A 15,330-nucleotide genomic window follows, 5' to 3' on the forward strand; every position below is an offset into this window, starting at 1 on the left:
TGTAACGGATGTGGTTTTATCGGAACCGAAAGCGGAACCAGATGTTTTAAATTTAGTTTATCGGAACCAGAAACGGAATCATCATCATTTTGATGTACACCGCTCATGTCCCGCAAACAGGGTCCAAGCAAATAAGAAGTTTTGCCCCTAGTAAAATGAATGACCATGAAATTTTTCGTTAAACAACAAAAATACAGGGAAAGAAGGCGTTCAGATATTTGTGTATAAGAAAATAAATCTATCGGAAAATATGTCTATACGGAAAGAAGGCGTTCAGATTTATATATACAAGAAAAAAAATATACCAGGAAATATATCTATAGGGAAAAAAGGCGTGCGGAAATTTTTATACAGGGAAAAAAGACGATCGGAATTTATTATACAAGAAAAAAAATATATCGGAAAATACATCTAACAAATCAGGCGAAAACCATAGGTGGGAACGAAAGGAACGATCGCTGTGTCTCGCTCCAACCTATGGTTGTCGCCTTAGCCGGAGCCAGTCGCGCAATGTCGTGGCCAGGACGGAACTATGCAGTGTACATATGTAGAATGTAGTTGTAGATTGTTCTCTAAGAACACTATTGCAAAGAATTTAGTTAGTTTTAACTATACAATTTAGCATAGAATGTTTAAGAAACATCACAAATTAGTAATTTGTAGTGTACGGACAAGTGGTGGCATTTTAAACAGAACGGGAAATGGAGTCGTTATTATCTACTAACTTTTTATCATTGAATGAATAAATTTAAATTTTATATGATATTTACTTTACTTATAAAATCTATTTCTCTTGCTCTCTCACATTCAATCAATGTACTTTTTAACCATATTCAACAACCTTAATTAATTACTGGCCAAAAACTTTATAAACTGTAGATACGACAAAATATTTTGATGTTGTCAATTTAGTCAACTTGCTATATTTGTTGTTGCAAGTTGCCATAATTCATTCATTTTACAACATGGACACCAATTTAAGTCAGCACGATGAGGAAGATTTTGAATCCTATATCCCAGTCGCCATTTGCAATTAGGTAAATATCGCAGCAGATACTTGAATAAATAAATAAATAAACTTTGGCACTACTTGAATAAGAATAAAAAAATGTAATAAATATGTTTTCGAAAAATCATTTAATCGTTATTCATTTAATCATAAAATGCACCTAGGCGACTCCATTTCCCGCTCTGTTCAAAATGCCACCACTTGTCCGTACACTAGAATTTGTCAATTATATATAGCTGGTCAAGAAGATCTTGTCAGTAGAAAAAGGCGGCAAATTTGAAAAATGTAGGCGCGAAGGGATATCGTCCCATAGAAAATTTGAATTTCGCGTCTTTTTTTACTGACAATATTTGCTTGACCAGCTTTATGTAGGTAGTAGGTACTCATACAGGTAGATCTATACCTAGTCAATTAAATTTTAGTAATTGTACTTTTTTTATGTTTCACAGCTTGTATGAGCCATGTTGCTTGATAAATAAATATATAAATAATAATAAAACTTTTATCACCGCAAGTGCTTTGCAAATATGTATAACTACACATATTGTATATAACTGTTTATGTTTAATTTTACTTATGGTGCCATTATTTATCTTATTGTAACACTATATGTATGTTATTTTTATAATTTTCTAGTAAAAAAAAGGAATTTAAACACAAAGAATTTTTTTTACTTAAATACCTATCTCATACCTATATTAAAAAAATCTTGTTAGTCGTACTCTAAAGTTTGTGGGAAAGCTTTTGAAACTGTATGATGATGACTAAATTCGTAGTTAATACACCTACTTAGCATCTGAAGTTAATAAAAAACAAACTCATGTAACCTGGCATGTAAGAGACTCGACTTGGCGAGGGCACTACCGTGCCCCCAAGTAACGCCCTTTAGGTATCGGTGAAATATCAAAAATACTCCATATTTTATTTTAAATGTCGCTCGATTGGTGCCGTTACTAATAAGTTTTTTTTTCTACTCCAGCACTTAAATGTGTCAATTAAATGACTGACAGTGATATCTAAAGCAATGTCATTTGAATGATTTGTCTATAGGCTCATAAGATGACTGCTAGCAGTCATCTTATGAGTATAATACAACTGCTTTATTTTTTTTAAAGATACAAGTTCCGATCATCTTGATTGAAAGAGGTATGTTTTCATTTACAATAATAACTCTTTTTTTTTAAATAATAACTCATTTTTTTTTAAATAATAACTCTTTTTTTTAATAATAACTGTTTTTTTTTAATAATAACTCTTTTTTTTTTTTTTTTTTGCTGCAGCTGTCATAGAAAAAGTAATGTATGCAACAGCTCATAATTGGTTCTTAAAATTCTCGGGTCTTTTTTTACAAAACTCGACTACGTCTCGTTTTGTAACTTCGACCCTTGAATTTTAAGAACCCTTATTATATCACTGTTGCATAAACTACTATTTTAATCCTGAATGTCGTACGGAAACGTTCACTGTCCATAGCGAACGAAACGCAACTGTCACTGTCACACTATAATATGGAAGCATTATGGAAGAGTGATAGAGAAACAAAGCGATTCGATGGCGAAGCCCATGCGATTGTCACCTTGACTAGGCTGCCTAGCATGTAACATAACGTCTGCTATTACGAAAATGAACCCTTTTAAATCTCAATTACGATCATCACACGCTTAATGGCCAATTATGAGCAGAACACAATATACCATCGCTCCAGTGTATAGTAGTTAGCTGTAATGGTTCATATCATTGTCATGACCATGGGTATTAGTTAATAGAGAATTATGAATGAACAACGCCTGCCCGCGACTTTGTCCGCGCCAACTCCTCCTATTTAGAAAATAGTAATCATTTACGAGTTACGCTCTCGTTCAATCGAAGTTACGCTCTCATTTTAAAACGACATACGTAACTTACAATGCGTGCTTTATTTAAATTAAAATATAACACAAAATTACATAAAACTAAAAAAGGGGAAAGATTAAAACTAAAAAACTAGAAAAATAAATAAAAAACTGGCTCCAACTCGGTGCCTTGTGGTAAGGTGCGTAAAAGGCTGACGGCATTGCCGCGCTGGACGGCAATGCCAACGCGTTGCGCGAGGCAAGAGCCCTAGCTCCTGTCACAGAATAAATAATAGTACTAAGTACAGAAGACTCACTCTCTAACAAAACGCGTCTGTTACGATCAGCACAGATATGGCCGCTAGATGGCGACAGCGCCACCCGCGGCTTATGGCTTTCCCCAAAATTGGGGCCGAACGGAGGTATGTACTTTTAGCTACCTGTAGCAAAGCGATGAAATCGCGGAGTGAGACACGCCTGCTCCTGTCACATGTCGCCTCCACGAGGCGCTTCGCCAGTTACATGAAACTAGATATGTCTGTTCATAGTTCCCGTTGATAGAAATTGCTAAGCAATTAAATAAATAAGAGCGAATAGAAGATTTACATACAAAACTTCTCTCTATTCTATGAATTCTATCGCTCTATTCTCTTTGGTTTTTTGGCAGCGGGATCGTGAGATTTAAGCTAGATTATTTGTTTGCTTCCATTTATATTTGTAGGTATGTTAGTTCATGAGAATCATCAGTGCAGTTAAAGAGTCATAATTGATAGCATGAGTGCGCTTCAATGACAATAATTTTCTAATTGACAGGCATTGGCAACCTAATACTCGTATTTTTATACGAATAGTGAAGTGTCCTTATATGGCAAGCGGCAAAGTGGGACTTTTTGACTAGCCTTATATTACTACGCTACCTTGCGCTCTAAAAACTTTCAAGCCTTATTTGCTAATTCAATCCCCTCTACTGCTAAATAAAAGAGCTAAAATATTTTATTTAAATATCGCTCTCACGAGACAATCACTAAATAGTCCAGCAAACACAGCACAAACTTCGTGATATTGTATAAAGGATGACACGCTAGTCCGGGTCGTGCCCGGGCCAATTCGTCCGACATCTCATTTTCTATAACGGCTAATCGGTAATCACGCGGTGCTTGCCATAGAAAACAAAGCGCCGGAAGCTCCGGCCGGGTCTAGCGTGAGTCATCCTTCAGAATGAAACCAATACATTTTGTAGGTAATTTGACCAATTTCATTTCCTCATGCTTAATGTCATCGAGAACAAGCGAAAATCATGGAAACAACATGAACAGAAATGTTTACAACCCCTGCGGTACGATGCCTTCACTTACCTATATAAAAACCCACAGTACTCAAACCAGCAGGCTTCGCCGAAGTCACAATGTCAAAGTCGCAGATACTCGTGACAACCGTAGTGTTGTTGCTGTCTCTGTCTCTCGTACAGTGTGTGGACAAAGAGAGCAAAGATGTAAAGGCAAAGGCAGAAGAATCTGACGCAGGCCAGGATGATATGAGCGGTATGGACATCATGGGAGCGTTGAGCGACTGCAATGAGACCTTCAGGATTGATATGTGTAAGATGGTTGTAGAATATAACACATTTTTGTACCCATGGTTAAACGTTAGCGGAGGGGGGGCATTTTTTTTCCTGTCGGAGCGATTATTTTCGAAAATATTCCCTTTATTAAACATGGTTGTAGAAAAACACAAGTAGTTTTGAAAAAAACTTTTGGATGACAGCCCACTTTACGTTACCTACCTATTCAATGTATTTTTTTCAGCATATTTACTGGCTCTAAATGAAAGCGGCAGTTTTCCTGATGAAACCGATAGGACACCGAAGGTAACTTTAATTTTTTTTCTCAAAAATGTTTTGAAAACCTGAAGTAATTCGTCAAAGGCTTTCTACAAAGTGCATAATCGCCAGCCATTCATTAGCCGAACTTTAATACTTTTTCTGTCAACAATATGACCTAGTGATCTCTGTTTTACAAGTTCATTTAAAGACAGATGGGAAACTAAGATGCACTGTCGTCCGTACATACAAGGAAATACTAAATTAAAATTTAAAAAAAAATTGGCGAATATGTCACCTTGCACCCTAAATTTAAATAAATTTTCACCTCTATACGAGTAAAAATTAATCTTAGGTACCTACTCATTGCGATTTATTTCACATATTGTTCTAGTGTTACGTGCGTTGCGTGCTTGAGATGGTGGACGTGGCATCAGCTGACGGGCAGTTCGACCCTGAGCGCGCTGAAGCTGCTCTTATGGGGATTAGGGGAGTACGAGCGCTGAGCAACGTCAAGGAGGTGGCTGTCACTTGTGCTGACCGACGTAAGTTCCTAATGGTGCTGCTAGTCAGCTGACGGACAGTTCGACCCAGAGCGCGCTGAAGCGGCTCTCATGGGGATTAGGGGAGTGAGAGCGCTCAGCAACGTCAAGGAGGTGGCTGTTACATGTGCTGACCGACGTAAGTTCCTAATGGTGCTGCTAGTTAGCTGACGGACAGTTCGAACCAGAGCGCGCTGAAGCTGCTCTCATGGGGATTAGGGAAGTGAGAGCGCTCAGCAACGTCAAAGAGGTGGCTGTCACTTGTGCTGACAGACGTAAGTTCCTAATGGTACTGCTAGTTAGCTGACGGCCAGTTCGACCCAGAGCGAGCTGAAGCTGATGCTCTCATGGGCTAAACCATGCATTGCATTGCATGGCATGCCCTAATGGGCAGTATGAGTGCTGAGCAACATCAAGGAGGTGGCTGTCACTTGTGCTGACCGACGTAAGTTCTTGATGATTTTGCGAGCCTATAGTGATTACGATGGCTATAGTCGTTATTTGTGTCCTATGTGGGCATTGATGAGTCAGGTCAGGTCAGAGAAATGGCCTTTGTGTGTCCCTGACGTAACTTTCTGGGGATTCTGTTATCCTAGTCTTTAATTTCTGAAATAAAATACTGAGCTTAGAATATTATTTTTCAGAGGAAACCTGTAAGTGTGAGAGATCGTACCAATTCATCAAGTGCCTCATGGAGATAGAAATTAAGATGTCTGAGAAATCCTAGAATAGTACCAACGGGCGACCTTCGAGTATTCAAATCAAAAGGTTTTTTTTTTTATTTTAGTGATTATATACATGTAGAGAAGCAATTTTATAGGATTAAACTATTTTTGTTATCCTATTCACTCGTTTTTTAATACCTACTAAATTACAGATGTGCGAGCTAAGCAAAGTTTCCAAAAAGACATACAAAGGTCAGAAACATTTCACAAGCACAAAGGAAAATTTTATTCGGGAAATGAAAAATTTCGATTCACATGCAAATAAGGTAAACGTACTGGTGCTCGACGCGGTCCCAGTACATGTCATCTTGAAACTTAAGTCATTGTCAATAGAGGTGACAGCAGGGTGTCATCTATTGGGCAATAGCATGTCGAGCACTCGTACGTTTACCTTACATAGATGAGAAATTTCGCTAGTTTAGAAACTCTCTGGCTGCACATCAGTATATAAAATGTCCCCAACGTCCGTTCGGTTTCTTTTTTTCGTAGTCATCATAGTTTTGGTAATGTTTGTAAGTGCCTGAAAACTTTTTAACTATTTTTTTATTTTATATTAATTTATTTATTACAGAAAGGACAACAGTGCAAAAAACTAAAAGTCCGATACCCTATTGCTATTGGTTAAGCGGAAACCTTAAAAACTTGGTCAGCTTTCTTTGATCTCAAATTTTGAATATTTGTTGCGATTCAAGGGGCCAATTTAACAGAACTGCACGCAAGACTAAGGTCGTGGGTTCGAGGCCGGCCAACACAATGCGGTTTGTGCTTCATTTAGATAAGCAAGAGTCAATACGAAGTGTAGGTATTATGAGGAAAAGAAAATATTTAGAAATATGTGAAAACGTGTCATTCCTTCCGATAACCAACTACTACGTTTACTACCTACTATATATACTGGTTATGACCAATTCTAAAATTTCAAAGGCATAATAACATCTTAAAACTCCAATAAATATTACGTAACGTAGGTTTGTGGGTAAGTAAAACACTGTAAACCACTTTTAATTCATTTTATTCATTATAAATAACACAAGTACAAAATACAAGGACTAGCACACACTTAAAATAACAGATCTTTGGACACAAAATACTGTTCTTAACTAAAACCACGTACCTACACCTAGCCTGCAGCCGTTGAGGATAATAAAACTTAGGACCACATGCACCGTTCCACCCGGGGTTAACCAGCTAAACCAGGAGTTACCATGGTTACCAGTACAATTTAACACTGGGTTAACGGTTTAACCGCTTAACCCCGGGTTAGTAGGATGGTGCAAGTGGACCTTATAAATCGAGGGGATTCCAAAGGGGCTTGCAAAAGACAAACTTAGTTGGACGGTAAATATTCAAAATTGATGTTAATTATTATTTCGTGACATTCGTTTTAAGACTCTTATGACCACCATGTTGCGAACTGTCATTAAAACAGTCGAATGGAGCCGTATAATGAACAAGTTGACCTAAACTTTCATTTTGGAAATGGTAAAATGTCGATGTCCATATACAAAAAATTGCATCTTTCCAAAAATGTTAAATGTGGTAATTTCGCAAATTAGGAAACTTTTCGGCGGCACATCAGTATGTGTTTGTCAATAGTTTATCTCTATTAGTTTGTCATATTAATGCAAGCACCGAATAATTTTGATAATAGATTAATCTACCCGAAGACTCCTTGCCACACCGCTCCCAGCCAGCCGCTCTGGGGCTCCCTGAAATCCCATTATAATGCCATTAGAAACATCGAATTGATTAAAAAAATTACTGCCATTCAAGGAGAGCTACCGGATATTAGGTAAAATTGATTTTCAATGTACCTAGTAAATTTGTTATAATTAAGGTTGATGAATTTCGGTTAGTACCAATATCCTCGAAACTAAAAAATTGTGAGTTGATATGGCAAAGCTTGGGCACCTTTTCAGGATACCTGACATCACCTTAACGTTATTGACGTGTAACGTACTTATGTAGATATACTAGGTATACCTACTAAGAAAAAAAGCGGCCAAGTGCGAGTCGGACTCGCCCATGAAGGGTTCCGTATTTAGGGGATTTTAACGTATTAAAAAAAAACTACTTACTAGATCTCGTCCAAACCAATTTTCGGTGGAAGTTTGCATGGTAATGTACATCATATATTTTTTTAAGTTTTATCATTCTCTTATTTTAGAAGTTACAGGGGGGGGGGGACACATTTTACCACTTTGGAAGTGTCTCTCGTGCAAACTATTCAGTTTAGAAAAAAATTATATTATAGAAACCTCAATATCATTTTTGAAGACCTATCCATAGATACCCCACATGTATGGGTTTGATGAAAAAAAATTTTTTTGACTTTCAGTTCTAAGTAAGGGGAACCTTCAAAATTTATTGTTTTTTTTTTTCTATGAAAAGAAGTGAAAACTTAATGACATCTTACGTCTTACGCTCTCGCGAGTTTAACATTTTTTCCCCATCACAAAAAGTGCACAGCGCCGCTAAAGAAGTTTTCACTTCAAAAATTTAAGCATTAGGTACACGTACAATTATAAAATGTATATAAAGGATTTTTTTCTACTCCCGTACTTTTATTTGTCATTTAAAGGGTCGTGCACACACCTTTAAAACCCTACCTTATAGTTGTCAAGACAAGTCTTTAGTCTATTCCTCAAAAAAGAATTTGTGCATACACGCAGTACCTTTTTGGCGATTTTACGATACTACGTGTAATGACCACTTAAAAAATATTGAATGAAATACAGTGTTGCCAACCTTATTTTAAATGTCATCTCTAACAAATAAGTGAACCATAGACATGTTTTTTTTTTAAATTTCATTCATTAATTCATTCTTTTCCCGCCCGTACCCTCCATTTTTGCTACTTCTTGAATTAAAAATATTTGTAAAATTAACAATTTTATTCAAAAGTAAGTGCTTGGTCGTAGAAAAAGTATTGTATGCAACGTTGTTTAACTGAGTCAAAAAATACTCGTGGCGTCTTTATTAACAATTTTCGGCTTCGCCTCAAATTGTTTCTCACGCCACTCGCCTTTTTTGACCTCTCTTAAACAACGGTTGCATAAAATACTATTTTGACAGTCTGTTTTTCAGCAAAAAAGAATGGGTCAAAATAAGCACGCAAGGTACGATAAACATTGAATAACTCACTCTTTCTGGCAGTTGTACATGGTATTAACCTTCTTCACGTCGCCGCGACTCAAACCTTCTCTCTGGCCCAGGGTCACGCCGCCAACCTGAGGAACACACATAGGTACCTTAGATGAACCATAGAAAAATATAGTAAGACAAGAGTGCTCACTCCATACATCAGTTTTGATACCAAAAAGACTATTAGCATCTAGCATCGAGTAGCGGAACTATCAGTACTGCTACTTGACAATAGATGTAGTCAGTACTGATAGTTCCGCTACTCGATGCTAGATGTAGACACTGAAATTAATGCCGGCGGTGGCGGCAGCGACAACCATAAGTGGGAACGAAAGGTCCGATCGCTGTGTCTGGTTGCCGCTGCCGCCGCCGCCAGTCGTACAATGACGTGGCCGAGCCGTAGACCTTATAGCTAATTTTTAGAGTGTTGTTAGTACCTTAGGTTCGATAGTTTTCTGTCCGTTCCTGGAGAAGGCGTACTCGGAGTAGTGCATGACGCTGTTGTAGTCGTAACTCACGCCGAAGTCGTTCGTTTGCTTGGCGTCCGACTTCTTGAAGTTATTCTCTGAGCCTGAAATGAATTAGGAAATAGGAATAGACATGCGTTTGGATTTGATGAGCTGAGGAAGAGGCCCGTATCGAAACCCTTCAGAAGTTTTTATGTTCTATAGGTAAACATACCCTCTTTTCTTATCGGTGTGGGACGTATGGCAGAACTTCTTCCTAATATGTAGAAGCTTCCTTTTATACTCGTACATATAAGTGCCTTCTCAAATCAAGTCAAGAAAGGAAAATATTCAGTTTTATCGATAAATTGTAGTCAGTTTAGTCAAGGTGCCTACATATACTTATTGCTGTTTGTCTGTATTAATACAGATACCCTATCTATGTTATAGACAAGGGGTCACTACACTTTTTTACCAGAACCCCACTTCAGGCCTCTTCTTCCTTTTCGCGGGCCGGCCATAGGGCTCACGGTGAAGACCATTGTACTAGGCTGTCTTGACTTTCTATAAAAACAAAGATATGAGCTTATCTGACTTGATGTTCTGGAAGATGCTGCAATTCGTGCCGTATTTAAGGACACCTGGGTTTCCTAAAGGTATACCTGACTTGATGTTCTGGTACCGCACGCCCACGTAGTCATCGCGCTCTGGTCGGCTCTGCTCGTGCATGAATCCCACAGCATGGAGAAGCTCGTGCAATACCGTGCCCTTTTTGGATACGCAGCCCGGGTTCTGCAGGTTCACTTCTTGACGCCCACCTGGAAGACAGTGGAAAGGAAAGTCAAAAGGCTGTTGGAAAAGAACTGTCCGCTTTCCCACTTTTTTTAATGAATGAAGTGGAGGCTTCTTTGGGCTTTGCTGTAGCTTTTAGGCGCTTTCAGTTAGAGTATAAAAAATACCTAAGTAACTTGAATATTTTATGATTTTCTTTGTTAACAATTATTATTTGGTCAGTTTTAATTTTATTAAATTGTGCAAAGGGACTTAAGTAATCGCGTATTTAAATACGCGATTAAGTCCCGATGTACCTACCATTTAATAATGTGTAAAAATCGTAAAAGTTTAAATCAGGTTTAATTTTAGTTTGACCATCTTGTACCTCGAGGACAAAGTTGCCGATAGCTAGACTAGAACATGCAGTTAGGTTAGGAAGTGCATCAGGCAACTGAGTGTAACAGACAGCGACAACTGGCTGACATCATCAAAAGTCACGGTCCTCATCAGTGAGGGAGCGACCAAACAGGAATAGAAGCCAATTAACCAGAACATCTTACCAATCCGTCCAACGCTGGACCAGCACCCGGTATTGCCGCTCTGTATGGTGATGTAGTCTTTCTGGCCGTTGTACGGGACGAAGCGGAGGCACGTCAAGCGGTGGTAGTCAGCTATCGCCTTCATGATGGTGTCGCGTTGTTCTTGATCTGGAACAATCCCATTTTACTTCCAATGTGTTTGTTTTTTTTTTAATTTTATTGTTAATACAGCCAAGGAGTTGCTGCATACCAGTATGTAACCGGAATCAAGAAGGACCATTTTGTTATACAAACAAAATAGTAGTAGTAATATAACTGTTGCTGCTTACTGTAACAGAATATATGTAGGTTTTACGTAATTGTAAGAGACGAGATGAACAGTTGAACACAGGCAGGAGTGTTAATACTCCTGTATTATACTCGAGTATTTATCTCCCTCTGCCAATTAGATATTCTAGACACCCATTTCCTCCGGAACTCCACGTGCCTTTAAGTAAGGGATTTGTGTGAGCGAACCAGGTGAGGGTATGTTATGTACCATAACGTCCCTAGATGACATAGGGTATGATGCCATTAAATAGGTCAGCGTGAGGCTTCATTCCTCATCCCGTTCCTACCGAACTGATGGAAGAGTCCCTCTGTGTAATCTTGCATTTGCTCAGGATTTACAGAAGTACCTACTAGAAGTAGGAAAACTTCTGGAACTTTAATTTCCTTGAAGGATTTGCGTGACAGAAGCACATAACTTACTAAGCACTAGATACTTACTGTATCGTCCCTCGATGACATAAGGTATAATTCCTTTAGGCCAGCGTGATACTTCATCTCTAATCCCATTCCTGCCTAACTTGGGGATAAGTATGTCTCCTTCTGCGTACTCCCCCATTTCCTCAGGGTTCATGAGTGAAGACTCGTTCCATTTCGCTACTGCGTCACCTGTAACATTGGGTTAACTTGTAGTTGATCAAGGTTTATGGCATCATGCCTACATCTACGCTTATTTCGACGAGAGACAAGCTAGAGGTTACACGGAATTAGGGTAACAAAATATTGTATCACCAAAAGGCCGGTGCACACCGCTTGTTTAGCACGGCTTCGCTTACAGCTCTTACAAACCGAAAGACAATTTAAGTGCAGTGCGTGTACGCAGTTGTTCCTCAACACAAGTGGTGTGGCATCAGTCTTAAGTAACTTAAGGTGTGTTAAGTTTAATTATGCTGAGCATGCCAGCAGCATGCGCACTCGTAAAGTAAACGTGTTTATAAAGTATCGTATTGTGTCACTGCTATCAGTACATAACGGCGAGGAAGTTCGCTAATGTCAGCGGGATCCAGATATTTCTGATCGTTTACCGCGTGCGAGTTTATAGGGTTGGTGCTAACACCACAAAATGTAAAGTTTATGACGAATGATACCGGTTCGTGAGGACATCCTTTGGCATTTCTATTTATTTTTACTTGTACTTTAATACAGAGTTATTTTAGACTTATTTGTCATAAAGTATGCCTAAGTATGGGGATGCAATGTCCAAATAAATAAAATGCTTTTTAATAGCCTAATAAACAAAATTAAGGACTACGGAGCCTTCGGAACACGAATCCTAGTAAAGTAAAACTAAAAACCGTTTAGCCATTCAATTTCACCCATGAAAAGAATCCAGAAAAAGAAAGTACAATGGAACCCCAAAAAACTTACCGCTTTCGCTGTTTGGAGAACCGTATAGTTGGGGTCCGAGATGTGACAAATTGATCTTTACATCATCAGCACCATCATTATCATCTATGTCTATACTATTCGCTGCTTCTATAACTACGTCATCATCTTCTAGAGGCAACGCTTTACACCCCGAAATCACAATGAAGAATAAAAGTAAAGTTACTTTAGACATTATAGCGAAATTATTAAAATAAATTCAGTAAAAGTACCAGGCTCACAGAAGTCACAAGAAAGTGTGCGCTAAAATACCGCGAGTGCGTATTTATATGCCTCCGACCTGTCATAGGGTAAACAGATAGCTATACTTCCCGGTACAGGATGTACCGCCGAAAAATGTACATTGTACGCGCATCGATAAGAGGAACCTTCGCTGTGTTTTTGGTTTATGTTTCCTGAATGGGACAGCTGAATATTGTTTGTAATCCTCGCTGATAAGAGATCGCGAATTCTGACATTTTTATATGGAGCAGCGTGTAATATATTCAGAACAGTGACATGCTCCGCCTGAACCCTTAGCTTCAGTAAGTAGGTAAAATATGGTAATTATATGAAAGCAACCGAATTCTAAATTAAATCAATATAGGTATTATTTTAAAGACAGATTCGCGGCTCTTGGATCCCGGCTCGCTGACCAACTGAGCTACCGAAGCTTATCCGGAACAAGCAAGGAACTTATGCGTTATGATCTTTTGTTGTCTGATCAAAGTTCAGTACCTACTCTTAACTTTCGGATGTAGAAGAGATCATTTATGCGTTTCTGTGTGTGACCCAAACCAACTGACCCAAGATGACTGTACAGTCAGCAGCAGAAGTTGCTAAACGGATGTAGGGTTGACATACAAAAAATAATTACCGCAATTTGCGAACTTTGGTGTTTGCGGTAGGGTAGGCCCTCTGTTGATGACTAAGATACTTTAGAAGGGCGGGTGGAAAAGTCATAATCACTAATCAGATACTTAATTACAAACCTTACATCATATTCGGAAAAGAACGCTTTATCGTACATTGCCACGGTCATGTTATTACAATCACTGTTCGCTTTCCCAACCTCTTATCTTTATCGCCATCATACTCAAAATTCAACTTTATGTAGTATATGAGACATTGATATGAGAAGGTAGTTATTTCCGTATCGTGACCTAGTAATATATGATGATTTTAGATCGGAAGATATAACTATCTCCCGGAAAAATCCTGACGTATTCTTGACAACAAAGGACCAGTTTAAATTTTACCTCACATTGCTTGTATTTGGATGGTGTTTAGCAATAATGTGTCAACCCACATTAATTACGCAATAAGATGTCAACTCAAAAAAATTACGCTTAAAGTTGACATTTTATTGCAAAATGAATGTGGGTTGACACATTTTTGCTAAACACCATCCATTTATAATGGGCCATATTAATTTTTCGGGGCCTAGTTATACTGGAAAATGTAATAATATGTAGAAACAAAATGTGTTGTGATAAGACGGGCAAGGTAGGCAAAATGTTTGTTTAGTTTTATTTTATTTGACTGCAACGAAAACACCTGATGACCTTATTATTTGAGAATCAGTTCCGTTTTCATCGCATTCCATTTATTTACATTAGTTAATCATATTACTGTTTATTTGAGTTGTTAAATAAATGATTAACTAAGACAGTTTATTTACTTTTGCCGGAAAATTACAGAATCAACTTAGGTAGATTAGACGAAAGGAGTGATTCCTTAGGGCCTCTTGCACCATTCCACTAACCCAGGTTAACCTGTTAAACCTGGAGTTGCCATGGTTGCTAGTCTATTTTTTTATTCGGTAGGCTAAAATAACATTTCATAGTATGAAATGACATTTTATGTTCATACTATGAACTGTCATTTCAGTCTACCGAATAAAAAAATAGACTTTAGTAAAAATTTGACACTGGGTTAACGGTTTAACCGCTTAATCCCAGGTTAGTGGAATGGTGCAAGTGGTGCAAGTGGCCCTCTGAGAAGTTCGTGGTGAAGGCATTAAAAGTAACACGCACGTTATGGCGTAGGTACCTAAATTGAACTTTCATTGACTTTACAGACGTGAAAGTTACGGAATGATTTCAAAAAGTTCGAAAGTTCCCGAAAATTTCAGCAAAACTTCACAGGGAACTCTCATTTTGGAGAACGGACGGTATTCTCATAATTACCTACTATTTTGACATATGACAACAATACCTAAAATTTTGATATGGAACCATGCACGGCGCGCTCATTCTATGTTCCGTGTGGAACCCAGACAAAACGACCAAAAATTTAGAACCTACGACTAAAATCGCAATTAAAATTCGCTAATTAATAGTACCTACATAGAGGCGGGTGAACTAACTCTAGCCACAATTTACGGCGTCTTATAGATAACACCAAGAATAGGGGACCCCTATTCATAAATTAACTACGAAATAACGCTAATTAAATAAGCTAGACCCTAAATAGAGCTATAAAAGGGAATATCAACTCTGTTGCTAGGCTTTTGCACTTGAACTAACGGTCGGTTAGCAATCGTCACAAAACTGACGGTCTATGTCAAATCCCATACATTTTGTCAGGAATGTGACGGTTAGACGTAAAACACGACTTAACCCTTTAACCGTCAGAGTCTGATATATAAGACATTATATATCCAGTTCATTTCGCCAGTCTTGATAAATAAGACAATGATCTGATTTGGTTTTTACAGCACATTTATAACTCCCGTAACTATGCCAACCTTACTCTGCGTGGTACAATTACTGTCGGTGGCGACACGAGCACGCTCGCTCAAAAATT

The 15,330-nt window shown here is 38.2% G+C and overlaps 2 protein-coding genes across 2 annotated transcripts; one reads left to right on the forward strand and one right to left on the reverse strand.

The window, feature by feature from the left end:
• Positions 1–4,216: 4,216 nt before the first annotated feature.
• On the forward strand, positions 4,217–5,954 carry LOC134656768 (uncharacterized). Its single transcript, XM_063512293.1, has 4 exons — positions 4,217–4,439; positions 4,647–4,708; positions 5,055–5,205; positions 5,847–5,954. The coding sequence occupies exons 1-4, from the start codon at positions 4,247–4,249 to the stop codon at positions 5,927–5,929; spliced, it is 489 nt and encodes a 162-aa protein (XP_063368363.1). The 5' UTR covers positions 4,217–4,246; the 3' UTR covers positions 5,930–5,954.
• A 1,536-nt stretch (positions 5,955–7,490) lies between these two features.
• On the reverse strand, positions 7,491–11,769 carry LOC134656955 (zinc metalloproteinase nas-4-like). The gene is made up of 6 exons (XM_063512516.1): positions 11,599–11,769; positions 10,852–10,998; positions 10,180–10,335; positions 9,509–9,642; positions 9,072–9,157; positions 7,491–7,636 (listed from the first exon to the last, which is right to left on the reverse strand). The coding sequence occupies exons 1-6, from the start codon at positions 11,729–11,731 to the stop codon at positions 7,585–7,587; spliced, it is 708 nt and encodes a 235-aa protein (XP_063368586.1). The 5' UTR covers positions 11,732–11,769; the 3' UTR covers positions 7,491–7,584.
• Between the last annotated feature and the right edge of the window lie 3,561 nt (positions 11,770–15,330).

Source organism: Cydia amplana, chromosome 19, assembly GCF_948474715.1.
Source record: "Cydia amplana chromosome 19, ilCydAmpl1.1, whole genome shotgun sequence".
Lineage (NCBI taxonomy): Eukaryota > Metazoa > Arthropoda > Insecta > Lepidoptera > Tortricidae > Cydia > Cydia amplana.

Excerpts from the sequence above, each read along its gene's own strand:
- LOC134656768 (XM_063512293.1), top strand. The coding sequence starts at position 4,247 with ATGTCAAAGTCGCAGATACTCGTGACAACCGTAGTGTTGTTGCTGTCT. Across the intron at positions 4,709-5,054 it reads AAACCGATAGGACACCGAAG|TGTTACGTGCGTTGCGTGCT; the intron begins GTAACTTTAATT and ends ATATTGTTCTAG. Across the intron at positions 5,206-5,846 it reads TGTCACTTGTGCTGACCGAC|AGGAAACCTGTAAGTGTGAG; the intron begins GTAAGTTCCTAA and ends ATTATTTTTCAG.
- LOC134656955 (XM_063512516.1), bottom strand. The coding sequence starts at position 11,731 with ATGAACCCTGAGGAAATGGGGGAGTACGCAGAAGGAGACATACTTATC. Across the intron at positions 10,999-11,598 it reads TGTCATCGAGGGACGATACA|ATCAAGAACAACGCGACACC; the intron begins GTAAGTATCTAG and ends GGATTGTTCCAG. Across the intron at positions 7,637-9,071 it reads ATGTACAACTGCCAGAAAGA|GGAGCCCCAGAGCGGCTGGC; the intron begins GTGAGTTATTCA and ends ATGGGATTTCAG.